Here is a 22,605-nt window from a genome sequence, read left to right as displayed (position 1 = left end):
AGCAACCACATGGTGGCTCACAACCATCTGTAATGAGGTCTGGTGCCCTCTTCTGGCCTTCAGGTATACACACAGAAAGAATATTGTATACATAATAAATAAATAAATATTTAAAAAAACCAATTCAGCATAATGGCTCCTGTCTTCAAAGTAGGAGGTTCCTCAGCATCTTTAGGGACAAACCCTTAAATTATTTTTTAGGAAAAAACAAGCAATTATTCATGCCCAGAAGCATTTCTGTCCTGTTGTGTACCTTTCATCTTATGATCCATACTGAATATGCCCACAAGTGCATCCCTGTTTTTCTTCTTCTGAAAAATATTAGATATGTGTGTATAAGTGTTTTATTTGTATGTACACCACATGCATTCCTGGTTACTATGGCTGTCAGAAGAAGGCATCAGATCCCTTGGAATTAGAGTTGAGTTACAAGTGATTGTGAACCACCATGTGAGTGCTGGGAATTGAACCCAGGTCCTTGGCAAGAACAGGGACTCATAAATTGCTGAGCAATGTCTCCCATCTGGCTTCCCAAATAAGCTGAATAGCCGGCTTATATAGTCAGAAAGACTATGGCAAGGATGTCTGTAATGGTAAAAAATAAATTGGCACCATTCCCCAAGGGGCGGCAGTGGGCAGTGGGTCATGAGGGGCTGGGGCAGGTGAGAGACAGAGACAGATAGCACCATGGTTTTCCAGATTTATTGAGGAAGTATGCTCGATCTATTCCTAAGTCCTGGCAACAGGCATAAGTATCCTCTGCTTTGGGGAGGAAGGTACAGAGTGTTACAAAAGCAACTCTCACTTCAAAGGAGGTAAAGGATAATTTATCCTGGAGCCAAATGAGTGACCACAGCCGGGGAACACAGATTTAGGTCATCCATGTTCCATGTTCCAATGTGGAAGTGGTTTCATGAAGCTTTTATAGTAATAGAACAATGAACGTCATCGTTAATCAATATACGTTTTCACACTGATGGAACCGGAACTGTCAGGTAGGTTAAAACAAAGCGGAGGAAGCGTGCTTTAGGCTTCAGGTGCCGTTTGACGGTCTCCTTAGCTTGTTGGTTGACTAGGACCCTGTACATTCCAAATAAAACTCTGCTCTGTTCGTGTGTTCCAAATGAATTCATGAAGATGTCATCTACAGAAGCCAACACAGATGTCATCTACAGAAGCCAACACCCCATCCTGAACTTGGGAAAACAGTGTCTACCTGCTAAAAGGAACGCTTCCATTAACACATACTCCTGGTGCCTGCCTATTAGCATATCAAGGTCTATTAAACACTTCAAAGTCTTCTATTAGATTCCTCTCCTCCCAGGTACCTGTATACATTCCCCTCCCCGTGACCCGATTGCCTTTCTCTGTTTCCCTGAGAGTCTGGGCAGTTTGGAATTAGCCTTTTCCTTTTATCCACAGAGGGGCTATTTTAGTTTCTTTACTGCACCTATTTTTAAAATTTTATTTAACTTTATTTTATGTAGATTGGTGTGAAGGTGTTAGATCTCCTGGAACTGGAGTGACAGACAGTTGTGAGCTGCTGGGAATCCAACCTGGGTCCTCTGGAAGAGCAGCCAGTGTTTTTAGCCCCTGAGCCATCTCTCCAGCCCCTGCTGCACCCATTTCACTCACTGGGTGCTCAAAACCTGGAAGAGGCATAAATGAGTGTGGTGGTTTGAAAGAAAATGGCCCCCAAAGGGAGTGGTACTATTGGGAGGTGTGGCCTTGCTGGGGGAAGTGTGTCACTGTGGGGGTTGGGCTTTGAGGTCTCTTTTTGTCTGTAAGATGTAGCTTTATCAGCTCCAGCACCACATCTGCCTGCACACAGCCATGCTCCCTCCCTGTCATGATAATGGACCAAACCTCTAAAACAAAACAAAACAAAACAAAACAAAACAACAACTAATACAATGAGCCTCCCTCCAAGGGCTAGGCCTCTCTTAATTGAACCAAACTGCCAATTTTGCCCTCCTGCATGTAGATCGCTTGCTCAGGCTGGATTCTGCCACCGGCCATATTTTGGCTTCAAATTCTGGAGTCCGACTCTTCAGCTGCTCTTCCTGGCATTCTAACCATCTGACTCTCCTAAACTATTGAGTTAGTATCTCTTGGGCTCCTGAAGCCCACCAAGCCTATCTGGGCATCTCTCCATACCAAGACACTTTCCTCTGTTTCTACTGAAACCCTCCCTTTCCCCAAAGCCTCTTCCTATCCAGCTGTTTTCTCCTCTACCTGCTCTAACCACTTATCTCTCCTTGTCTGCTGGGTGTTACTCCAGAACTCCCTACTTTGTCTACTATCCCCATAAAGTCACACTAGTGTACCAGGAAGCTCCTCTCAACCCCCATTGAGCTCCAATCACAAGGGCAAGGGATATATTTCCTCTGGGATTTGGAACATTTCTCTTTGACAAATCTCAGTCTGCTTGGGGATGCCCTGGATTGAGAGTCTTGTTACCACACGTACCTTCCTCTATTTCCCTTGCCTAAGTCTCCATTCCCCTCCCCTCTCCCCTCTGGACTTTCCCAAATACCCCTGCCTCTGCTGATGTTCTCCCTCATCTACACTATAAACCTTCTCCTCCATCATACCAGGGGCAGTCATGTTTCCTTTCCTTTCCTTTTTTAAAAATATTTATTTATTTGTTATGTATACAATATTCTGTGTATATGTCTGCAGGCCAGAAGAGGGCACCAGACGTCATCACAGATGGTTGTGAGCCACCATGTGGTTGCCAGGAATTGAACTCAGGACCTTTGGAAGAGCAGGCAATGCTCTTAACCTCTGAGCCATCTCTCCAGCCCCTCCTTTCCTTTTCTTATTCCTTTTTTTTTGCTGTTGTTTTCATTCACAGAGGAAGACAATAAATGGCTCTTCAGAGATCTGCTGAAGACCCAAGGTAAGTTAGATCTGGATTTCACAATCATTGAATGGTAGTCAAGCTGCATTTCCCACCCCCACACGATACCTCTTTAAAGAGCAAAGAACAAATGTGTGTGTGGATGAAAATATCTGCCAATAATTGAAAATTATATTATGTGAAAAAGTTCATTTTCTTCTATCTCGGTGATTGAACTAAATTATCACGCATTTTGTTCATAGCATATAAAGTATTACCTTCTTTTTGGGCTGATAACTCTAGAATTATTTCTGATAGGTTAGAATCATTTTCCCAAACCACTTCCTTCCACCCCCCCCCCCCCCCCCAAGACAGGGTTTCTCTATAAAACAACACTGGCTGGCCAGGCGGTGGTGGAACACACCTTTAATCCCAGCACTCGGGAGGCAGAGGCAGGAGGATCTCTGTGTGAGTCCGCGGCCAGCCTGGTCTACAAGAGCTAGTTCCAGGACAGGCTCCAAAGGTACAGAGAAACCCAGTCTCGAAAAACAAAAACAAAACAAAACAAAACCAAAAAACAGTACTGGCTGTACTGGAACTGGCTTTGTAGACCAGGCCTCAAACTCACAAGAGATCTGCCTTTCTCTGCCTCCTGAGTGCCGGGATTAAAGGTATGTGACACCAAGCCTGGCTTTCCATAATCACTTTTTAAGACCTAGAAAATGATTGCTAGGCTTCGGAGCTTCGTCTTTTTCACATGCCTCCTCACTCTGTCCTTGCACATGGTCATAAAGCCAACCAAATGCTAAGAACTCGGAACCCACTCTAGGCCAGGAGTTAGAACTCGACAATCCTTTGCTGCCCGGAACCCACTAGGTGGGGAAGGTTGCAGGCCGGCCGCATATTCTGCGCACGCGTGGGCACCAATCCGGCTGCGTGGTCAGCTTTAGGGGGCGGGGCCCCGCCGCACTTGAGTCGTCGGTAGCGAGAGTGGCCTTTTGGCGTCCTTGGCGGCCCCTGGAGCCTGGCCACGCTCTCACCAAGCTCGCGCCATGCTGCTGTTGGCTCTGGGTGTCCGGTGGGCAGCGGGACTGCGGCCCGGCGGGAGGAGGACTCCATGGTGTGCGGCCGCCGCGCTCCGAGGTTCCGGGGTGGTCTTGTGGCGTGCGGACTCCCGCGTCGAGCCCGCGCGACTGCTGAGCGGCGGACTCCTGCGCGGCGGACTCCTGCTGGGAGCCCAGCCTGGCCCGCGACCCGGGGGAGCGCAGGTCGGCCGTCCAGGGGCCGGGGTGGCGGGTGCCCCGTGTGGTCTGGGGAGCTCCAGTGCGGAGGGAAACCTCCGTGTACGGGCCCCGGAGGAACGGGCCTCGGCCTCGGGTCCCGCTGCGGCTGGCAGTAAAGGGAGAAAGTGATTCCTCTTTCCTAGACTATGCAAGCACTTCCCGGGTGGTTCCAGTTTGCGTGGTTTGTGATAACAACGCTGAGTTTAGTTTCTTTTGTGCGTCTCTGTTTGTTGCCTCAGCTAGCCTGACTTCGCTAAGTGGACCAGGTTGGCCTCGAACTCCCAAAGACCTTCCTTCCTCTGATTCTCTAGTGCTAGGATTTTAAAGCGTGCATCACCACGCTCGGACTAGTTTCTTACCCTAAAGATGAAGGTCAGAAAGGTTGATTTGTTAAGAAATTAGTGCGGCACCTGGAGATGAATTCAAAAGAACTCATATTACCTCGTTCTGAGTTCTGTGTCTCTGTTTTTAGGAATTTCTTTGATTACTGAGAGAAAGGTGGGGTATGAATGTTATCTTTCCATTTTAATATGAACAAGCTACATAAGTCTACATTCTAAAATATAAGAATTAAACTCTGCTGGGGAAGGGGGTGCACGGCAGAAGCAGGAGGATCTCTAGTTTGCAGAGCTAGTACCATGACAGCTAAACAGAGAAACCATGTCTCAAAACAAGCAAAAACAGTCCCAAAACATAATAATAGTAATAAGCTTTGAAGAAATGCCTAAAGTCGAAATTGGATTATTTGGTTTTGGTTTTTTTTTGGAGCAGGGTTTTGATATGTAACCTTGGCTGCTTTGGAACATGTAGATCAGCCTGGCACTGGCTTCAAACTCCTCCTGTCTCTGCCTCCTGAGTGTTGGGATTAAAGGCATGTGCCACCATCCTGGGCAGATACTAGCAAGATTCTTAGCTGAATTTCAACACAAGAAAGTTAGGTATGCTTTTTACATTTTTAACTGTAAGCAATGTGAAATTCAATTTGTTGTTGTTTTAGTTTTTCGAGACAGGGTTTCTCTGTAGCTTTGAAGTCAGTCCTGAAACTAGCTCTTGTAGACTAGGCTGGCCTCGAACTCAACAGAGATCTGCCTGACTCTTATTTCCTAAGTGCTGGGATTAAAGGCATGTGCTACCACTTCCCACATGAAATGCATTTTTATATATTCGTTTTCATTCACATATTTGGTAAACTAGCATAAAATTTCATGTAGCTTTCAAGCAATATTTTCTTTTTATGAGATAAAAGGGTTGGGAATGGTGGCACACTTAAAATCCAGTGGTAGCTCAGGAGGCTGAGACCAGGGATCAGCATGGGCTACATTGTGAGGTGGAGGATTACATCTTGGCGACCTTTATCTTCAAAACAAAAAAATGAGGTACAGGATATTTACAAGGCTTTTAGGGAAACAGTCTTTTTTTTTTTAAATGCTAGTTATAATGGAAGTAGTTTATAGGTACTTTAAAGTCATAGGATTGGCAGGATGGCCTAACCTGTGTGAAGGCTCTTGCTTTCATGACTAGAGTTTGATTTCTGGGCATGGATGTGCTCATACATGTACACACCCACCAAAACCCAAAGCAACCTGAATTTACAGTGTTTTGCTAAGATCATTGCATTAAAACTAATTTTAGAAATTATTTGTGCATGTTTAGTATATGTTTAAATACACACGTGAAGGTCAACATTAGGTTTCTTTTCCTTTTTGTTTTTTGAGACAGGGTTTTTCTTTATATTCCCAGTTGTCCTGGAACTGTAGACCAGACTGACCTGGAACTTGGAGATCCACCTGCCTCTGCCTCCACTACCTGACTGGGTGTCTTTTCTGTTGTTTTCAACCTTATTTTAATATTTTTTTCTGTTTATGTATTAGTGTTTTGTCTTTGTGTATGTCTGTCCAGCATATGCATGCAGTGCCCATGGAGGCCAGGAGAGGGTCTTAGATCCCATGGGCTTGGGTTATGGAAGGTTGTAAGCAGCCATGTGCATGCAGGGACTCAACCCTGGTCCTCTAGAAGAGCATTAAGCCCCTTTAAGCACTGAGCCTCTCCATCTCTCAACTTGATTTTTTAAATCATGTATACAGTGTTCTGTTTGCATGTATGCCTGCACACCAGAAGAGGGCACCAGATCTCATTATAGATGGTTGTGAGCCACCATGTGGTAGCTGGGGATTGAAATCAGGACCTCTGGAAGATCAGTCAGTGCTCTTAACCAGAGCCATCACTCCAGACCTCTCAACCTGATTTTTAAGAGATAAGTTATCTCTGAATCTGAAGTTACCTGAGAATTCTTTATGTCACATTGTAACAAATCTCTTCATATATATATAATAAAGCTTTGATAACTAAAAATTTCAAAAAGCCAGTTAGTCGATTGTTTCTTGTTTCAATAGATATTCGTTTGTTGGGAGCGATGTGTTCGATGTGTTCGATGTGTACATACACAGTTTGATAAACCAGAAGATGGAAGGCTGATTTATACTGGGAACCTGGCCCGCACAGTATTTGGTAAGTATTTCTCGCTTCTCTTTTCCTGCCTTCAAACCCTCTTGTGTATTCCTTCTCATTCTCTTTCAATTGCATGGCCTCTTCTCTTCACTAATTATTATCATATGCATGTATGTGTATATATAAATATATATAAATATACACATACATGTATATATGTGTGTGTGTGTATACATATATATTCCTAACTATAACCTGTTGAGTCTGTACAGCGTCTCTTGTTTGTGTTTTCAGGGCGATGGCTTTGCTCTTCCACCTCCCTCACACCCAGCTTTACGCAGTTGCCTAGAGTTCGTGTGTGGGGTTGAGGCCTTCTGGGTTTGTCCTACCTAGTAAACCTTTTTAGCATATGTAACATATGTTAGCATCACTGAATTATTATAACACATAAGGAAAATTGTTTTTTCTTTGAAGCCCATTGAGACAATGTAGAAGTTGATACTTTCCCTTTTAGGAGTTTTGAAGATGTTTACAGATTGAATTGTGGTCTTGTGATCTTACAGAAGGCATTGAAGCTTTCTTTAAGTCACTTATCTTAGAAGATGCAACAGAAAAGTAAAAATATGTGAGTAGTCTAAAAAGAGTGGGAGAACATTGCTATGGATTGACTTAAGTATCCCTCACAAGCTCATGCATTTAATGTAGTCTCACTTCCCCAGCTGAGCACTGTTTTGAGAGTTCTGAAACTTTAGTAGAGTTGTCTTCCTCTAGAAGTAAGTCACTGGGTATGGGTTCTTGGAGAGAGGATCTTGTTCCTGGCTCTTTCTTGTTCTCTCTCTGCTTCCAATTTGTCATGAAGGTCTTCCACTATCTAATAATACACTTGTAGGTATGATGTTGCCCAAGTACATAGGTCTAAGTAACTGTAGGCTGAAATCTCAGAAATTATGGGTCATAGTTACTTTTCCTTTTTAAATTATTTTTTATTTTGTGTGCATTGGTGTTTTGCCTGTATGCATGTCTGCGTGAGGGTATCGGGACCCCGGAACAAGATTTACAGACAGTTGTTAGTTGACAGGTGGTTGCTGACAATTGAACCCGGGTCCTCTGGAAGAGCAGTCAGTTCTCTTAACCACTGAGCCATCTCTTCAGCCCCACCTTTTCCTTTTTTTAAGTTGCTTTTCTCCAGTATTTGGTCACAATACAAAAACTGTGACTGAAAGCCTGGTAGCACCTCTGTTTTGTTGTTTCTTTCAGACAGGATCTCTCTGTAGTCCTGACTGTCCTGTGCACCTGGCCTTCTCATAATGCCTTTTCAGAATGGTTGCTTGAAACTGGATGTCGTGATGCACACCTTTAATCCCAGCACTTGAGAGCCAGAGGCAGGTGCATCTCTGTGAGTTCTAATGCAGCCTGGTCTGCAGAGTGTGTTCCAGGGCAGCAAGGACTACACAGAGAGATCCTGTCTTGAAAAACAAAAACAAAAAAAGTACAATTGTAGGTTGTAGAGGAAAGTTATTGCCTGAGCCTTCCAGTGCTATAGATATTAGAAGGTCGCTGTGTCAGAGGTCAGTGCTGCTTTCTACGTGGGAATGCAGGGAGAAACACTGAGATAGTGCTGTGATTCTGGAACTTCCTAACTGCCACATGGGTAGCCTCCAGAAGGCTCTTCTTTAGTTAATATTAATTCAGCTCCAGATAATAACAGATACCATACTGGCTGTGTCTCTTAGGGATAAAACTTAAAGGTAATGCAGACTCTAGGAAAGAAAAGTGAATATGCCATACAATCAGCCGTATTTGCAATGTTAGGATTAGGTATGAGTTCAGGCTGCGGAGAGAAAGAGCAGAGTGGTTGCATCACGATGACTTCCCCTTAGGTCTTGTCTGAGGAGTGCAGTCTGTGAAGATGGGAGAGGAGCACACGTGTCGCAGGTGCACAAGTCCTCAGTACAAGCAGAGGCAGAAAGGTTGTCTTGGTTTGGACTGATTGGCAGCTTGAAGGGATCTAGACTTAATGGAGAGATGAGCCTCTGGGCATGTCTGTGAGAGATCGCCTAGGTTAGTGGAGCTGGAACGATCCACCTTCAATGTGGGTTTGCCATTCCACATGTGGGACCCTAGGCTGAGTAAAGAGGAGAAAGCTCTCATGACTGGATGCAGTGTACCTGGTCGCATCAAGTGGCTGCTGCCATGCCTTCTTATCTAATAGTTTCTTTTTTAAACATGGAAACAATAGAAGTAAATGTATTTTCTTACAGTTCTGGAGGCTAAAAATGTAAAAGTGGGGTATGCACTGGTCCAGGCCCTGGTGATGGCTCAAGGAAGTCTTACCCCATCCAGCTTCTGGTGGCTCCTGGTAGTCCTTAGCATTCTTGGCTTGTAGCTTGCCCCTCCCTGTGACTGCTGCTTGCTGTTCCTATGGCAGCCTCCCTGAATCACTTATTTTTTCTGCCCTTATAAGGGCACCTCATTAGATTTAGAGCCCACCTTAATCCAGCATGATCTCATCTTGTTCTTTAGATCTGCAAAGATCTTATTTCCAAATAAGGACACATTATGAAGTTCTAGTTAGGCATCAGTTTTACTACAGTGTAACAAAAGTAATAGGAAAGATACTTCAGAAGGGTGGAGGAGTTACATAGGAGACACCATGGTCCTCATTTTATCCAGTGCATACTGATGTCATAGCAACCACCTGTGGGAAGAGGAAAGGAACTATTTTTAAATTACTGACAATATAATTAAGCTTTCAGCCAATAGCACTATATGAGTGGCTGCTTAGTTCCAGCTTTATGAACAGTTGTCAGACTTTTGCTTTTGTCAGTTTGGGGCAAAACAGTAACATTAATTTTAACTACATGTATTTTTGTATCAATTTATTTAAATTTATTTAAAGGGCCATTTACGTATTTGTCCTTAAAGTGTCAAGCTTTTTAGTTTTTTTATTCCACAAACATTTTATATATTGCGGATACTAATCCTTCTGATATAAATTCAGAATATTTTTGTCATGGACAGGATGTAGCTCAGAATGACTTCCAACTTGATAGGTAAAGTTGGCTAGCCTTGAACTGATCTCTTTCCACCTCAAATATTGAGTTACTGGTGTGTGTGTGTGTTTGTGTGTGGCTATGTTGTTTTCCTTTTCTTTATTTTTTAAAAAATTGTAGTCAGATTGGTCAGTCTTTTGACTCTGGCTGTTTCTAGAACTTAAAAAAAAGATTGATTTTAATTACTTTTTAAATAGGTGTTTGTGAATGTGTCTTTATGGGAGCATGCCACATGCGTACAAATGTCCTCAGAGACTGGAGATGTTGGATCCATCGGGTTGGGGTTTTAGGCATTGGGAGCCACTGGAAGTGGGTGCTGGGAGCTGAACTTTGAAGAACAGTACTGGCTCTTTACATCTTGTGCCATCATGTCCAGCTCTGTCCACTCCAGAATATAAAGGACTTCATGGATACCTCTATGATTTTTTTCCCCACATTTAAATCTCTGAACTTTTTGGATTTTTCATGGTTTATGGTATAATGGAAGGATTGAATTTTATCATTTTCTTTTTAAATTTGTGTGTGTGTGTGTGTGTGAAACATGGCACATGTGTGGAGGTCAAAGAACGTTATAGCCGAATGTGGTGGTGCTCTCATTTAATTTCAGCATTCAGGAGGCTGAGACAGGCAGATCTGTGTGTTTGTGGCCAGTCTAGTCTACAGAGTGAATTGTAAAACAGCAGAGCTACACAAAAACCCTGTCTCAAAAAACGAAAACAGAACAACATTATGGAGTCAGTCAGGGTTTCTCTGTAGCTTTGGAGCCTGTCCTGGAACTAGCTCTTGTAGACCACGCTGGCCTCAAACTCACAGAGATCCGCCTGTTTCTGCCTCCCAAGTGCTGGGGTTAAAGACGTGTACCACGCCCCCTACTGCCTGGCTTCTCCCCTGTTTTTATGTGGGTTCTGGGCATTGAAATCAGGTTGTCAGGCTTCTGAGCCATCTTGCTAGCCCCAGATTTTTCACCATTTTTCTAAATACAGTTTTTCTAAACCTAACATCACTTACTAAAAAGTCAATCTTTTTGCCTACTGATTTGTTTGTTTGTTTTTCAAGACATGGTTTTTCTGTGTAGCCCTGACTGTCTTGGAACTGGCTTTATAGATCAGGCTGGCCTTAAACTCACAGAGACCCACCTGCCTTTGCCTCCTACATTCTGAGATTAAGAGGTGTGCGCCACCACCGCCATCTCACCTACTGATTTTAGATTATGTCTTTATTCTGTATTAAATTTCAACATATATTTCAAGGTATTTTTTGTTTTCTGTTTTGTTCTGTTTATTTATCTCTTTTTATATGCGTCTTTTTGTATACACCAAAAAGAGTTTTGTATACTTTTTTTTTGGGTGGGGAGAAGGTGCCACACTATTTTATATAGTTCATTAGATTTTAATATTTGAGATTAACCCTTATCTCTTTGCCATCTTTTCCCCAAATGTACTGTATGATCAACTTTTTAGAATCTCAACTTGTATATTTTCTAAGTAGATGATATTTAAATTATTTTGTTTTATTTTTTGAAACAGTCTTGGTGTGTAACTAAGGCTGAACTTGAACTCACAATCTTCTTGCCTCAGCCTCATTCATGAAGGGTTGTAGTGAGGACCTGCGGGCCAAGTTCCTGCTGCCCCGCTCCCGGCCTCCTGGCTCCTGCACGGCTAGCTTTACACCCGGAATAACAACACACAAATTGTATTCTTTTAAATACTGCCTGGCTCATTAGTTCCAGCCTCTTACTCACATCTTGACTAACCCATATTTAATAATCTGTGTAACACTACGAGCAGAGTCTTACTGGGAAAGATTCAGCATGTCTGACATGGTGGCTGGCTTCATCGCATCTGGCTCCCTGAGGAGAGGCATGGCAGTCTGTCTCAGAGAGCAGAGGCATGGCGATTTACCTCACTTAGGAGAGGCGTGGCATCTGACTGAGCCATCTACCTCACTTCCTTCTTCCTGTTCTGTCTACTCCACCCACCTAAGGGCTGGCCAAGGCAGTTTGTTTATTAGCCAATGAGGATCCTCCATCAAGTCAGGTTACTTGGGTTTGAATCCCAGCCCAATTACTTAGTAACTAGCTGTGTGGCATTGTACATTGCTTTATCCCGTCCTCATACGTGGGTGTGGGGATGTAGGGGTGGAGGAGGGTGTGTATGTCTGTGTATGACAGAGGTTGTTTTCAGGAATTTTCCTCTATTGCTCTTGTTCTAGTTTACTCTGTTGCTGTTATACAATACTCTGACCAAAAGCAGCTATGTCAGCTTCCAGATTGTACTCCATCACTGAGGGAAGTTAGGGCAGGAGCTCAAGCAGGAACTTGAAGCAGAAACCTTGGAGGAATGCGGCTTACTGGCTCACTTAGAGGCTAAGCTAGGTTTCTTTTGCAATGCAGGACCACCTGCCCTGAGAATGGTGCCAATCAAGACAGTCCTCTCTAGACGTGCCCACAGGCCAGTCTGATCTGGGCATTCTCAACTAGTTGAGATTCCCTTCTCAGGTGACTAGGCTATGCCAAATTGGTGGTTAAAGCTAATTACAGCAAATCTCTACCTTAGTTTTTGAGACAATTTTTTATTGAACTTGGAGATTTTTGGTTTTGATTTTCAAGATAGGGTTTTCTCTGTGCAGCTCTGACTGTTCTGACTGACCTCAAGAGATCCTCCTTCCTCTGCCTCCTGAGTGCTGGGCTTAAAGGCAGCATATGCTATCATGCCCAGCTTGGAGATCACCATTTTGGTTATACTGGCTGGCTAAGAAGCCGTGGGAATCTGCCTGTTGTCGCTTCCCCAGCTGTTGAGTTCCAGATGTGTGCTGCCATGCTCAGCGTTTATGTGGGTGCTGGAGGTCTGAGCTCAGCTTCTTGTGCTTGTACAGCAAGCCCTTTACCTACTGAATCATCTCTCCAGCCTGTAGCTTAGGCTGGCCTGTACCTCACTCTATCCCAGGCTTGATCTTCCAACCCTTGCCTCTTAAGTACTGGGATTATAGATATGAGCCATTCAGCTTCAGTTTTCCTCATTGTTTAAGATTTGGCAGTGCTGGGGATCAGCCTAGGGCTGCAAGCATGTTAAGCAGATAAACCCCATAGAGCTAATTGTATTCACTTTCCCTCTCTTTGGCTTTTTCAGAAGCAGTCTTACCATGCCATCTCAAAATTGTGATCCTCCTGCCTCACCCAGTTCTCATTTTTTAAATGGAGCAATGATAACAATTATACACCTCTCCTTGAGCTTTTATATATATCTTATGAGTAGAGTAAGTAAATTGCTTGAGACAGAAGGCAGAGGCCCTGACACAGAATGAGCACTTCATTGTGTTTGTTGTTGATGGTGCGTTTATGATTATTGTATTAGCTTTGTCATCACTGTGACCTAATATTCAAGAAAACTACTTTATGGAGGAAAGATACATTTTGACTCACAGTTTTAGAAGGTTTGGTCATGCTTTCTTGGCCCCATGCCCTTGAACAGAACATCAGGGTCATTGGAGTATATGACAGGAGCTTCCTTACTTCATAGCATAGGAGAAAGAGGCGGGACCAGGACGAGATGCCCCCACTGACTGACCGACCTCAGTGCAGCAGCTAAGGTCTACCTCCTAAAGTTTTAAAATTTCCCAAAATTGTGCTTCCATCTGGGGACCGAGTGTGCAGCACATGAAACTAGGGGATCTTTTTGCATTCAAATTGTAACAATGCTATAGGAAGAAAAGGTTGGAAGAATTGATAGGGTAGATTGATTTATAAAACTTAGTTATTAATTCTTTTTTTTTTCTCTTTAGGTGTGAAATGTTTCTCTTATTCTACAAGTGTGCTTGGCCTTGTATTTTTGCCGTATCTTTTATCACAAAGTAATGTGACATTTGGAAGTCTGCCTCTGCAGATCTTATTTTATGGAATCATAGGAAGCTTCACGGTGATCACACCTGTGCTGCTTCACCTCGTTACAAAAGGCTATGTCATTCGGTTGTACCACGAAGCCACAAGTGACACTTACAAAGCCATTACTTACAATGCTGTGCTTTCGGAAACCAGCACGGTGTTTCATCAAAGTGACGTGAAGATTCCACAGAGCGCACATATATTCACCACCTTTTTTGCAAAAACAAAGTCACTGTTAGTTAATCCGATGCTCTTCCCAAACCCTGATGACTATAACCATCTAATGGGTTATGACAAACCATTCACTTTTGATGTGGAAGAAGTCAGTGAAAAGAAACTGCATGAGGATGAAAAATGAACCTATTCTTCGGTTTTGTTTACATGCCATGTATATTTCAGTGTGTAATAAGATCGCCTACATTTTGTTATTGTTAGTGAATGATTTTTTTTTTTTAAATACAGTTTAAAGCCCAAAGACAGTGCAGTTGGTATAGTGTTTGCCTTACATGAGGTCCTGGGTTTGACACTCATCATATAAGTAGGTATGCTTGTGTACACCAGTAACCCTAGCACTTGGAAAATGGAAGACCAGAAATTTGGGATCATCCTTGGCGACTGTAGTAGGTTTGAGTCAGCCTGGACTGTGTAAGACCCTGTCTTAAAACAGAATGTTGATCTGGGTAGCACACGCCTTAAATCCCAGCACCCCAGCTGCAGAGGCAGGTGGATGTCTCTGAGTTTGAGGCCGACCTGGTCTAGTAATCGAGTTCCAGGACAGCCAGAGCTGTTAATACAGAGAAAGCCTATCTTAAAAAACCAAACCAAAACAACAACAACAAAAACCACCAAAGACCTCAAAAGTTGAAAAATTCTATCAAGCACAATTTCTAATTAATTTTCAGATAATGATGTTCCCATGTAATAAAATACATTTAAGAACAAATTGTTTCTGTTAAAAAAATGTGGATAATCAGCCAGGTGGTGGTGGGGCACACCTTTAATCCCAGCACTCGGGAGGCAGAGGCAGGTGGATCTCTGAGTTCAAGACCAGCCTGGTCTACAGAGTGAGTTCCAGTACAGCCAGGGCTGTTGCACAGAAAAACTTTTTTTTTTTTTTGGGGGGGGGGGGGATTTTTCGAGACAGGGTTTCTCTGTAGCTTTGGAGCCTGTCCTGGAACTAGCTCTTGTAGACCAGGCTGGCCTTGAACTCACAAAGATCCACCTGCCGCTGCCTCCAGAGTGCTAGGATTAAAGGCGTGTGCCACCACCACCGGGCAGAAAAACCTTATCTTGAATAACAACAAATATGTGGATAATCCTGTGTATTTTACTGTGTGTATGGCTACATGTATTTATGTTTTTAGACAGTCTCACTATGTAAGATTGGATGCCTGGAGCTTGCTGTGCAGACCAGTCTGGCCTTGAATTCATAGAGATGTGTCTGTCTGTCTCCTGCATGCTAAGATTAAAGGTGTGTCATACCACACCTGGGTCATGTATGGGTAATAAAAGAGTGGGTGCCTATAAGCAGAAGATTGGATGTCACAAATAAGAATTGAGTTTTTCTAAGTGTATAAACATACTTTTCCTACTTAAAAACACTTTGTAAAGTTCATAAATTATAAAAAAAGTTTGTTGTGTCTTTTGGTTTAGAATACGGGTTGCTGCCTAAATCATCTGGTGTGGCCCAAAATAAGAATGCATATACAGCCAGGTTTGGTTAGTTGTTCTGTGCCCCATTTGTCCCTCAACACCCCTCATGATAACAGGCAAATCATTGGTACTAAATACATACATGCTACCTCCTATAAAATAGCCAGCTATGTTAGCTTCATGGAGAATTCACATTTTCAGATTTTTATACACCTGCAATCTTAGCATTTAAGAAGTTAACATCAGAGGCTTGGGAACTTAAGGCTGTTCTGGTACTTGGCTGGATACCAGAGTCAACATTAAGAACAAAATACAAGTTGTTATAGAGACGCCTACAATCTGTGGCAAGCCATGATAGTAAATTTAATTATGTAAGTGGGCTTGAGAATTATAGAGGCCATTCAGAAGAAAGATCATTCAAATCTAGGGTTGCTAAAAGCTATTTCAGGGGATACCTTGAGGCAGGAAACCATTATCTTTGGCTCTAAAATGTATGTCCTGATGAGCCAGTTTAGCAGGTGAAACTTGGGCATTCAGCTGTGTTGTCCTGACCTCAGTTTGGGTTTTTGCTTTGTGCTGTTTTCTTGCACAGATAAATGCTTATCACTCCAGTGCTGAATGAGATGCTTTTCTAGAAGTTTTTCTGTTATCAACCTGTAGTTTACTGAGATGTTAAGTTCTGGCAGCAGTGAATGGACCCTAGAGAGACACTTCTTCCCTTCTGCTGGCTCTTAGACCACTGACACAGTGGACTCCAAAGAAGTGAACCCTATCCAGGAACCTCATGCTGGGGTCCTGGTGTGAGCCAGAGGGCAGCTGGTCTCCCAGCAACAGATTTCACACAGTGCTGATGGCTTGCCCTCCTGGAACCAGGAGCCTCAGAGATGGGTCAGCTGTGGTCAGGACTGCTTTATTTACACATGCTGTTTGCATTTGAACTTTATTTAAACCTAAATTTCATGTCATGACCCCAAAGATAAACATGGGGGTCACTGGACCTCTTTAATTGTTCCTCCACAATGCGATGGCCATGGAGGCAGGGACATCAATCTCAGCCTGAGGAATTCTTTTCAGGCACCCACTCAGTTAAAGGCAGTCACATGCTTGTGTTGTAATAGTGTCTCTCTCTCTCTCTCTCTCTCTCTCTCTCTCTCTCACACACACACACACACACATACACACACACGCACGCACAAAATGAAGTTGTTCCCAAGGTTTGCATGACAGTTTCACAATAAGTTTAAGTAAGAACAACTTGATCACAGGGATGCCAGAAGATAGAATATTTGTACTCTAAGCAAAGGTTAATAGTTTTGCAATTCCCAGAAAATATCCTGGAGAAGGATACTTTAAGCTTGGTATGTTATTTTAACATTTAAAAATACTTCTCTCTAGAAGAAATACTGTCTCAGCTGGGCAGTCAGTGGTGGTGCACACCTTTAATCCCAGCACTTGGGTGTCAGAAACAGTGTGAGTTCGAGGCTAGCCTGGTCTGCAGAATGAGTTCCAGGACAGCCTCCAAGGCTCCAAAGCTACACAGAGAAACCCTATCTTGAAAAACCAAAAAAAAAAAAAAAAAAAAAAAAAAAATCAAAAAGAAGGAAAGAAATTAACAAGTTTTTTTCTTAATTTAAATTTTATGTGTATGAAAGTTTTGCTTGCAGGAGCTAGGAAGAAGAGTCAGATCACCTTGACTTGGAGTTACAGAACATTGAGAGCTGCCATTTGGGTTCTCAGAACCAACCCTGGCTCCCTGCAAGAGCAGTGAGTGCTCTTAAGCTCCGAGTCACTTAACTTCTTAACCACTTCCTCAGTCCCGACAGAGTTCTCAGGACGCTGTCCGTATAACCTGGTTTAGTCCTAACCTGTTGCTGCTGCTGCCTCTGATGCAGCAGGAGACAACGTTTTTGTTGTTTTGAGACAGGCAGGGTTGCTCACTATAGTTCAGGCTGGCCTTAAACTTGAGCTGATCCTTCTGCCTCAGCTCATTGCAAGGATCACAAGTAAACCCCAGCATGCCCCCTTTATCTCTCTCTCTCTCTCTCTCTCTCTCTCTCTCTCTCTCTCTCTCTCTCTTCCCTCCCTCCCTCCCTCCCTTTCTTTCTCTTTCTGTTCCTCCTTCCCCACCTCCCTCCCTTCCTTCTTTTCTACCAAAGAAATGTATATTTATTAAGGAAAAGTGGAGAAAGAACTCCCAATTGCAGAAGTGTTTTAGGGGAAGAATACCCAGTTTTTACAATTTATACAGATATACAGATATTTAACCTTTAACAGAATACCAAGACATTCAGAAGATGCAGACACGGGAAACAAGTTCATCAGAGATGCCAGAGTGTGTCACTGCCCTGCTTATGCATCTCTTTACATGTCCCACCTACATCTGATCATTTTGTCATTTGTGAAAAAGTTTTTATTAGTTTGTAACAGAGTAATTCAAACAATATTTTGTTTTGGGGCAGGGAAGCCTGGGTGGATAAGACCTCTGTGGGCAGGGTATGGAGTGAAACCAGGGTGTAGAAGGGATCAGCATTTATTTTAGCAGAATTTAACCACATCATTTTGTTGGTTGTAATTTGCCAAGTAGTTCCAATGCCTTTTGGTCTCTGGGTATGGACAGGCGTAGTTTGTTGTATTACTAATAATAACTCTCAGATCACATATTACATATGTAGTAATTCATCTATCCATTTGTATATATCGATGTCTGTCTGTCTCGTGTGTGTGTGTGTGTGTTATAGGATGCCCATACTGGGAAGGCAGAGGCAGCACTATCTCAGCTGTAAACTCAACTGGAGAACTGCTACAGGTTAGGGTCATACAGATATATGGCGGATGGACAGATAGATGGAAGTCTGGGCCATGTCCAGTAGGGCACTGAGTTGGGTTGAGTAAAGCACTGGGGACAGTTGAGCGTTCTCTTACAGTCAAGGCACACACCAGGCGGTCAGATAGCAGGTTGGCGGGGATGTTGCCATTGATGTGTCAGGTGTCCTTATTATGGTGTCCAGGGTACTGTGGCATTTGTCAGTCTTCTGTGTTCTCTGGTTTAGTTTTTCTGATTTATTTATTAGTTTATTTATTTGCACTCTGGTCTCATATAGCCCAAGTTAGCCTTGAGTTTACTATATAATTGAGACTAACGTTGAACTCATGATTCTCCTGCCTCTGCCTCCCAAGTAGAAAGTTTATTCAATAGTTCATTGCCATGGCTGACCTGATACAGTTTGTTTTCTTTCTTTCTTTCTTTCTTTCTTTCTTTCTTTCTTTCTTTCTTTCTTTCTTTCTCTCTCTCTCTCTCTCTCTCTCTCTCTCTCTCTCTCTCTTTCTTTCTTCCTTCCTTTTTTTTTTGGGGGGGGGGACAGGGTTTCTCTGTGTAGTGTTGACTGTCCTAGAATTTCCTTTGTAGACCAGTCTGGCCTCAAAATCACAGAGATCCATGTGCCTCTGGTTCTAGGGGATATAGCACCCTCTTTTGGCCTCCATGGATGTGAGACACTAATGTGTAAGGAACATGGTACACAGCAAAACATTCATTCATTCATATAAAATAAAAATAAATCTTTTTTAAAGGTAACAAAATGGAACGTAGGTAGACTGATAGTATTAGCTTGAATAAATTGGCTGAAAATATATTTATAGTCTTTTGTTTGTTTTGTTTTTTGTTATTTGAGACAGGATTTCATTATGCAACCCAGGCTGCCTTGAACTCACTATGTAGACCAGGCTGGCCTGGAACTCACAGAGACCCACCTGCCTCTGCCTCTGAGTGATCCCGTTAAAGACCTGAGCCACCAATGCCCAGCATGTCATTTCTGTTTGTTTGTTTGTTTTTGATGCTTTGTCTTTTGAGTTCTTTATATAGTGTGGATAGTAATCCTCTGTCAGATATATAGGTGGAACAGATTCCATCCATGATGGAGGAGAGTTATCTGTCTATGTTTCTTTCATTATTAATAAAGAAAACTGCCTTGGCCCTTTAAGAGGACAGAAAATTAGGTAGGTGGAGTAGACAGAACAGAATTGTGGGAACAAGGAAGTAGAGTGGGGGAGACACTTCAGGCAGTCGCCATGGGAGTCTCCATGCTTCTCCTCTCCGAGATGGACGCAGGTTAAGATCTCTCCTGGTAAGCCACACCTCGTGGTGCTACCCAGATTACTAAATATGGGTTAAAGCAAGATATGAGAATTAGCCAATAAGAGGCTGAAACTATGGGCCAGGCAGTGTTTTAAAAGAATACAGTTTCCGTGTAATTATTTCGGGTATAAAGTTAGCCGGCCGCCGGGTGGCGGGACGCAGCCCCGCCGCTTCACACTACACATCCATTCTCTGGGCTTCCTCTTCACCCAGTTGTTTCTTGAACTGTGCAGAAGCCTTTGGGTTTCATGAAGTCTCACTTATCAGTTGTTGGCCTTAATTCTCAGGAAATGAGTCCTATTCAGGAAGTCCTTTCCTGCACTTATATCACACACAGGGTACTGTCTGTGCTTTCTTTGAGCAGTTTTGGTTTTCATGTTTGGGCCTTTGATCTTTTGGAGTTGGTTTTTGTGCAACCTGATAGGTACAGGTCTTTTTCACTAACCTGCACATGGACATCCTGATTTCCCAGGGCCACGTGTTGAATAGTCTTTTCTTCGGCTTATGATTTTGGCATCTTTCTCAAATATTAAGTGGCTGAAATTACCTGAAAAACTTGCGCTGGGCTTTAGAACATCCAAATATGTAACTCCCATCATTACTAGCCTATCATCTGTCTTCTGCTTGGAACTCCATATTGGCTAGTTGAAGCCCCAGTAAGATGAAGGCAGGCAATCAGAGAAGGAAAGAGATCCATGGAAGGAGAGGCTGGAGGCTTGTTATTTGAGATGAGAGGAATGTAAGGATTAGTACTTGGAGCAGACAGAGAGAATTCTCCCCATGGAGTCTCCAGTAGGAGCTGCAGACTCTGGAATTGAGCCATAAAGGCAGCCTTTCTGCCCCAAGAACCATTGATGCTGTTTTTCAGGACACATGGCAGAATCCCAAGAACTGACATAACTGGCCCCAAGAGTTCATGGAATTACAGTCTCCACAATGAGTGGGACCTGGGGAGCAAGAACAGGGACTAACAGCCTAGACTAGACTAGAATGGTGCCACCTCTTAGGCCGCCCCCACAGTGACACACTTCCTCCAACAAGGCTGCTCCCATTCTAACAAGTCCACACCTCCTGATAGTGCTACTCCCTGTGGGTCAAGCATTCAAACACAGGAGTCTATGGGGCCATTCCTATTCAAATCATCACAGCAAGTATCAATGCCTTGACTTCAGTTCAGTGAAACTGACTTCATAATCTGACCTCTGGTGTAATGATTTCAGCCACATATGGCGAATACTTCCGGGTTCTAGGGACCATGCAGGTACAGACAAGCCCTCAGGCAGAAGTGCCTAATGGCCCCTGGGGACGTTAAAGTGCCCCCGTGTGATCCACATATGACTCAGCTAAGCCCTTGCGTTCATGTGTGAGCCCCGTCATCTGTGTATGACAGCCTCGGCAACCCCTGCCCCTATGTGCATGCGCTAGGCTGCTTTTGAAAAGCGGGACGTGCTGTCTCTCCCCCCCCCCCCCCCCCGTCTGTCTCTGTCTCTGTCTCTCTGTCTCTCTCTGCACACTGACTACTGACTTCCCCAGGCCTGTACACATCTCCTCTAATGAACTTCTATGCGGGGGTTGCTGCACGTTCTGTGCTACCTTCTCGCTCGTGCCAGCTAATTTCATCTGGAACCTCAGGGAAATACATTCGCATTGTTTTCAGCTCTTTCACAAATTAATTTTTTTAGATTTACTTTACGTGTTTTAATGTTTTGCTTGGATATGTATGTGTACCATGTGAGTGTCTGGTACCCCCAGAGTTCAGAAGAGGGAGTCAGATCCCTTGGAACTGGAGTTACAGATGGTTTTAAGTTACCCTGTGGGTGCCGAGATCCAAACCTGAGACCTCGTAAGAGCAACAAGTGCTCTTAACCAGAGCGAGCTTTCCAGCCCTGCTCAGCTCTTTACAGCTGTACCAGAAAACTCGTGAATTCATCTTTGGTTCCCGAAACCCTTTTCAAATTGGCAGTGTCTCTGGTTCATCTTGTACATGTTCTACCCCATACCTAGAGTCAATTTTTCCAAGAAAGTCTGCTTCCTTTTAGTAGAAAATAGTATTTTGAGACCTTGATGGGACATTCAGGTTGTTTGCAAGTTTACACCCTCCTCCAACAAGGCTGCACTTCCAATAATGCCACTCCCTATGACTCAATGGGGAGTCATCTTCATTCAGACTGCCACAATTTATTTTGGGAGTTTTTGAGACAGGGTTTCTCTGTGTAACTGCTCTGGCCTCCTGGAAAACTCACTTTATAGACCAGGCTGGCCTCAAACTCATGAAGAGTCACCTGCCTCTGCCTCCTAAATGCTGGGATTAAAGGCGTGTGTCACCACTGCCCAGCCCACAACTCTCTGTCTGTCTGTCTGTCTGTCTGTCTGTCTGTCTTCCTTCTTTCCTTCACTTACTTATAGTAGGGCTTGATCCTAGGGTCTTGTTGAGCTCTATCTTTAGCACTTTAAGAAGTTTTTGTTTGCTTGTTTGTTTTTTGAGGCAGGGTTTCTCTGTGTAACAACCCTAGCTGTCCTGGAACTAGCTCTTGTAGAACAGGCTGGCCTCAAACTCACAGAGATCTACCCGCCTCTGCTTCCCAAGTGCTGGGATTAAAGGCATGTGTCACTACAGCCTGATTTAAGAAATATTTTTATTATATTATAGTTTTAAAAATTTATATATTTTATGTGTATGACTGTTTTGTGTGCATGTATGTCTGTGTACCTTGTGTGTGTCTGGTGTCCATGGAGTTCAGAAGAGGGCATTGAATACCCTGGAGTTACAGATGGTTGTAAGCCTCTATGTAGTTGCAGAGAATTGAGCCCTGGCCTTGGCAAGAGCCAATGCTCTTTATAGCTGAGCCATGTCTCAGATAAAGCACCAATTATCTATCTATCTATCTATCTATCTATCTATCTATCTATCTATCTATCTATCTATCGATGCTTTTCAAGACAGAGTTTCTCTGTGTAGCCTTGGCTGTCCTGAAACTTGCTCTGTAGACCAGGATGACCTCAGTCTCGTAGAGATCTGCCTACCTCTGCCCCCCAAGTGCTGGAATTAAAGGCATACACCACCACTGCCTAGTAAATTTTCTAAGCATTATATGTGTATGTGTCTCTCTGTGTGTATATTTGCACACGAGTGTAGTTCCCACAGTGATCAGAAGAGGACACTAGACTCCCTCAGAGCTAAAGTTACAGGTTATTATGAACTGCCAGATATGGAAACTGTGATGGTTTGAAAGAAAATGACCCTCCCAAAGGGAGTGGCATTACTTGGAAGTGTGGCATTTTTGGAGTAGGTGTGGCCTTGTTGGTGGAAG

The 22,605-nt window shown here is 43.4% G+C and overlaps 1 protein-coding gene across 1 annotated transcript; it reads left to right on the top strand.

The window, feature by feature from the left end:
- Positions 1-3,803: 3,803 nt before the first annotated feature.
- Positions 3,804-14,449, top strand: Tmem70 (transmembrane protein 70). The gene is made up of 3 exons (XM_038348359.1): positions 3,804-4,110; positions 6,519-6,633; positions 13,407-14,449. Exons 1-3 carry the CDS (start codon positions 3,895-3,897, stop codon positions 13,862-13,864), a joined length of 789 nt encoding a protein of 262 aa, XP_038204287.1. The 5' UTR covers positions 3,804-3,894; the 3' UTR covers positions 13,865-14,449.
- The last annotated feature ends 8,156 nt before the right edge of the window (positions 14,450-22,605 follow it).

The sequence above is a fragment of the Arvicola amphibius genome, chromosome 11 (assembly GCF_903992535.2).
Source record: "Arvicola amphibius chromosome 11, mArvAmp1.2, whole genome shotgun sequence".
Taxonomy (NCBI): domain Eukaryota; kingdom Metazoa; phylum Chordata; class Mammalia; order Rodentia; family Cricetidae; genus Arvicola; species Arvicola amphibius.
Note: the sequence above shows the minus strand (reverse complement) of the source record. Positions and strands in the feature narration are given on the sequence as shown.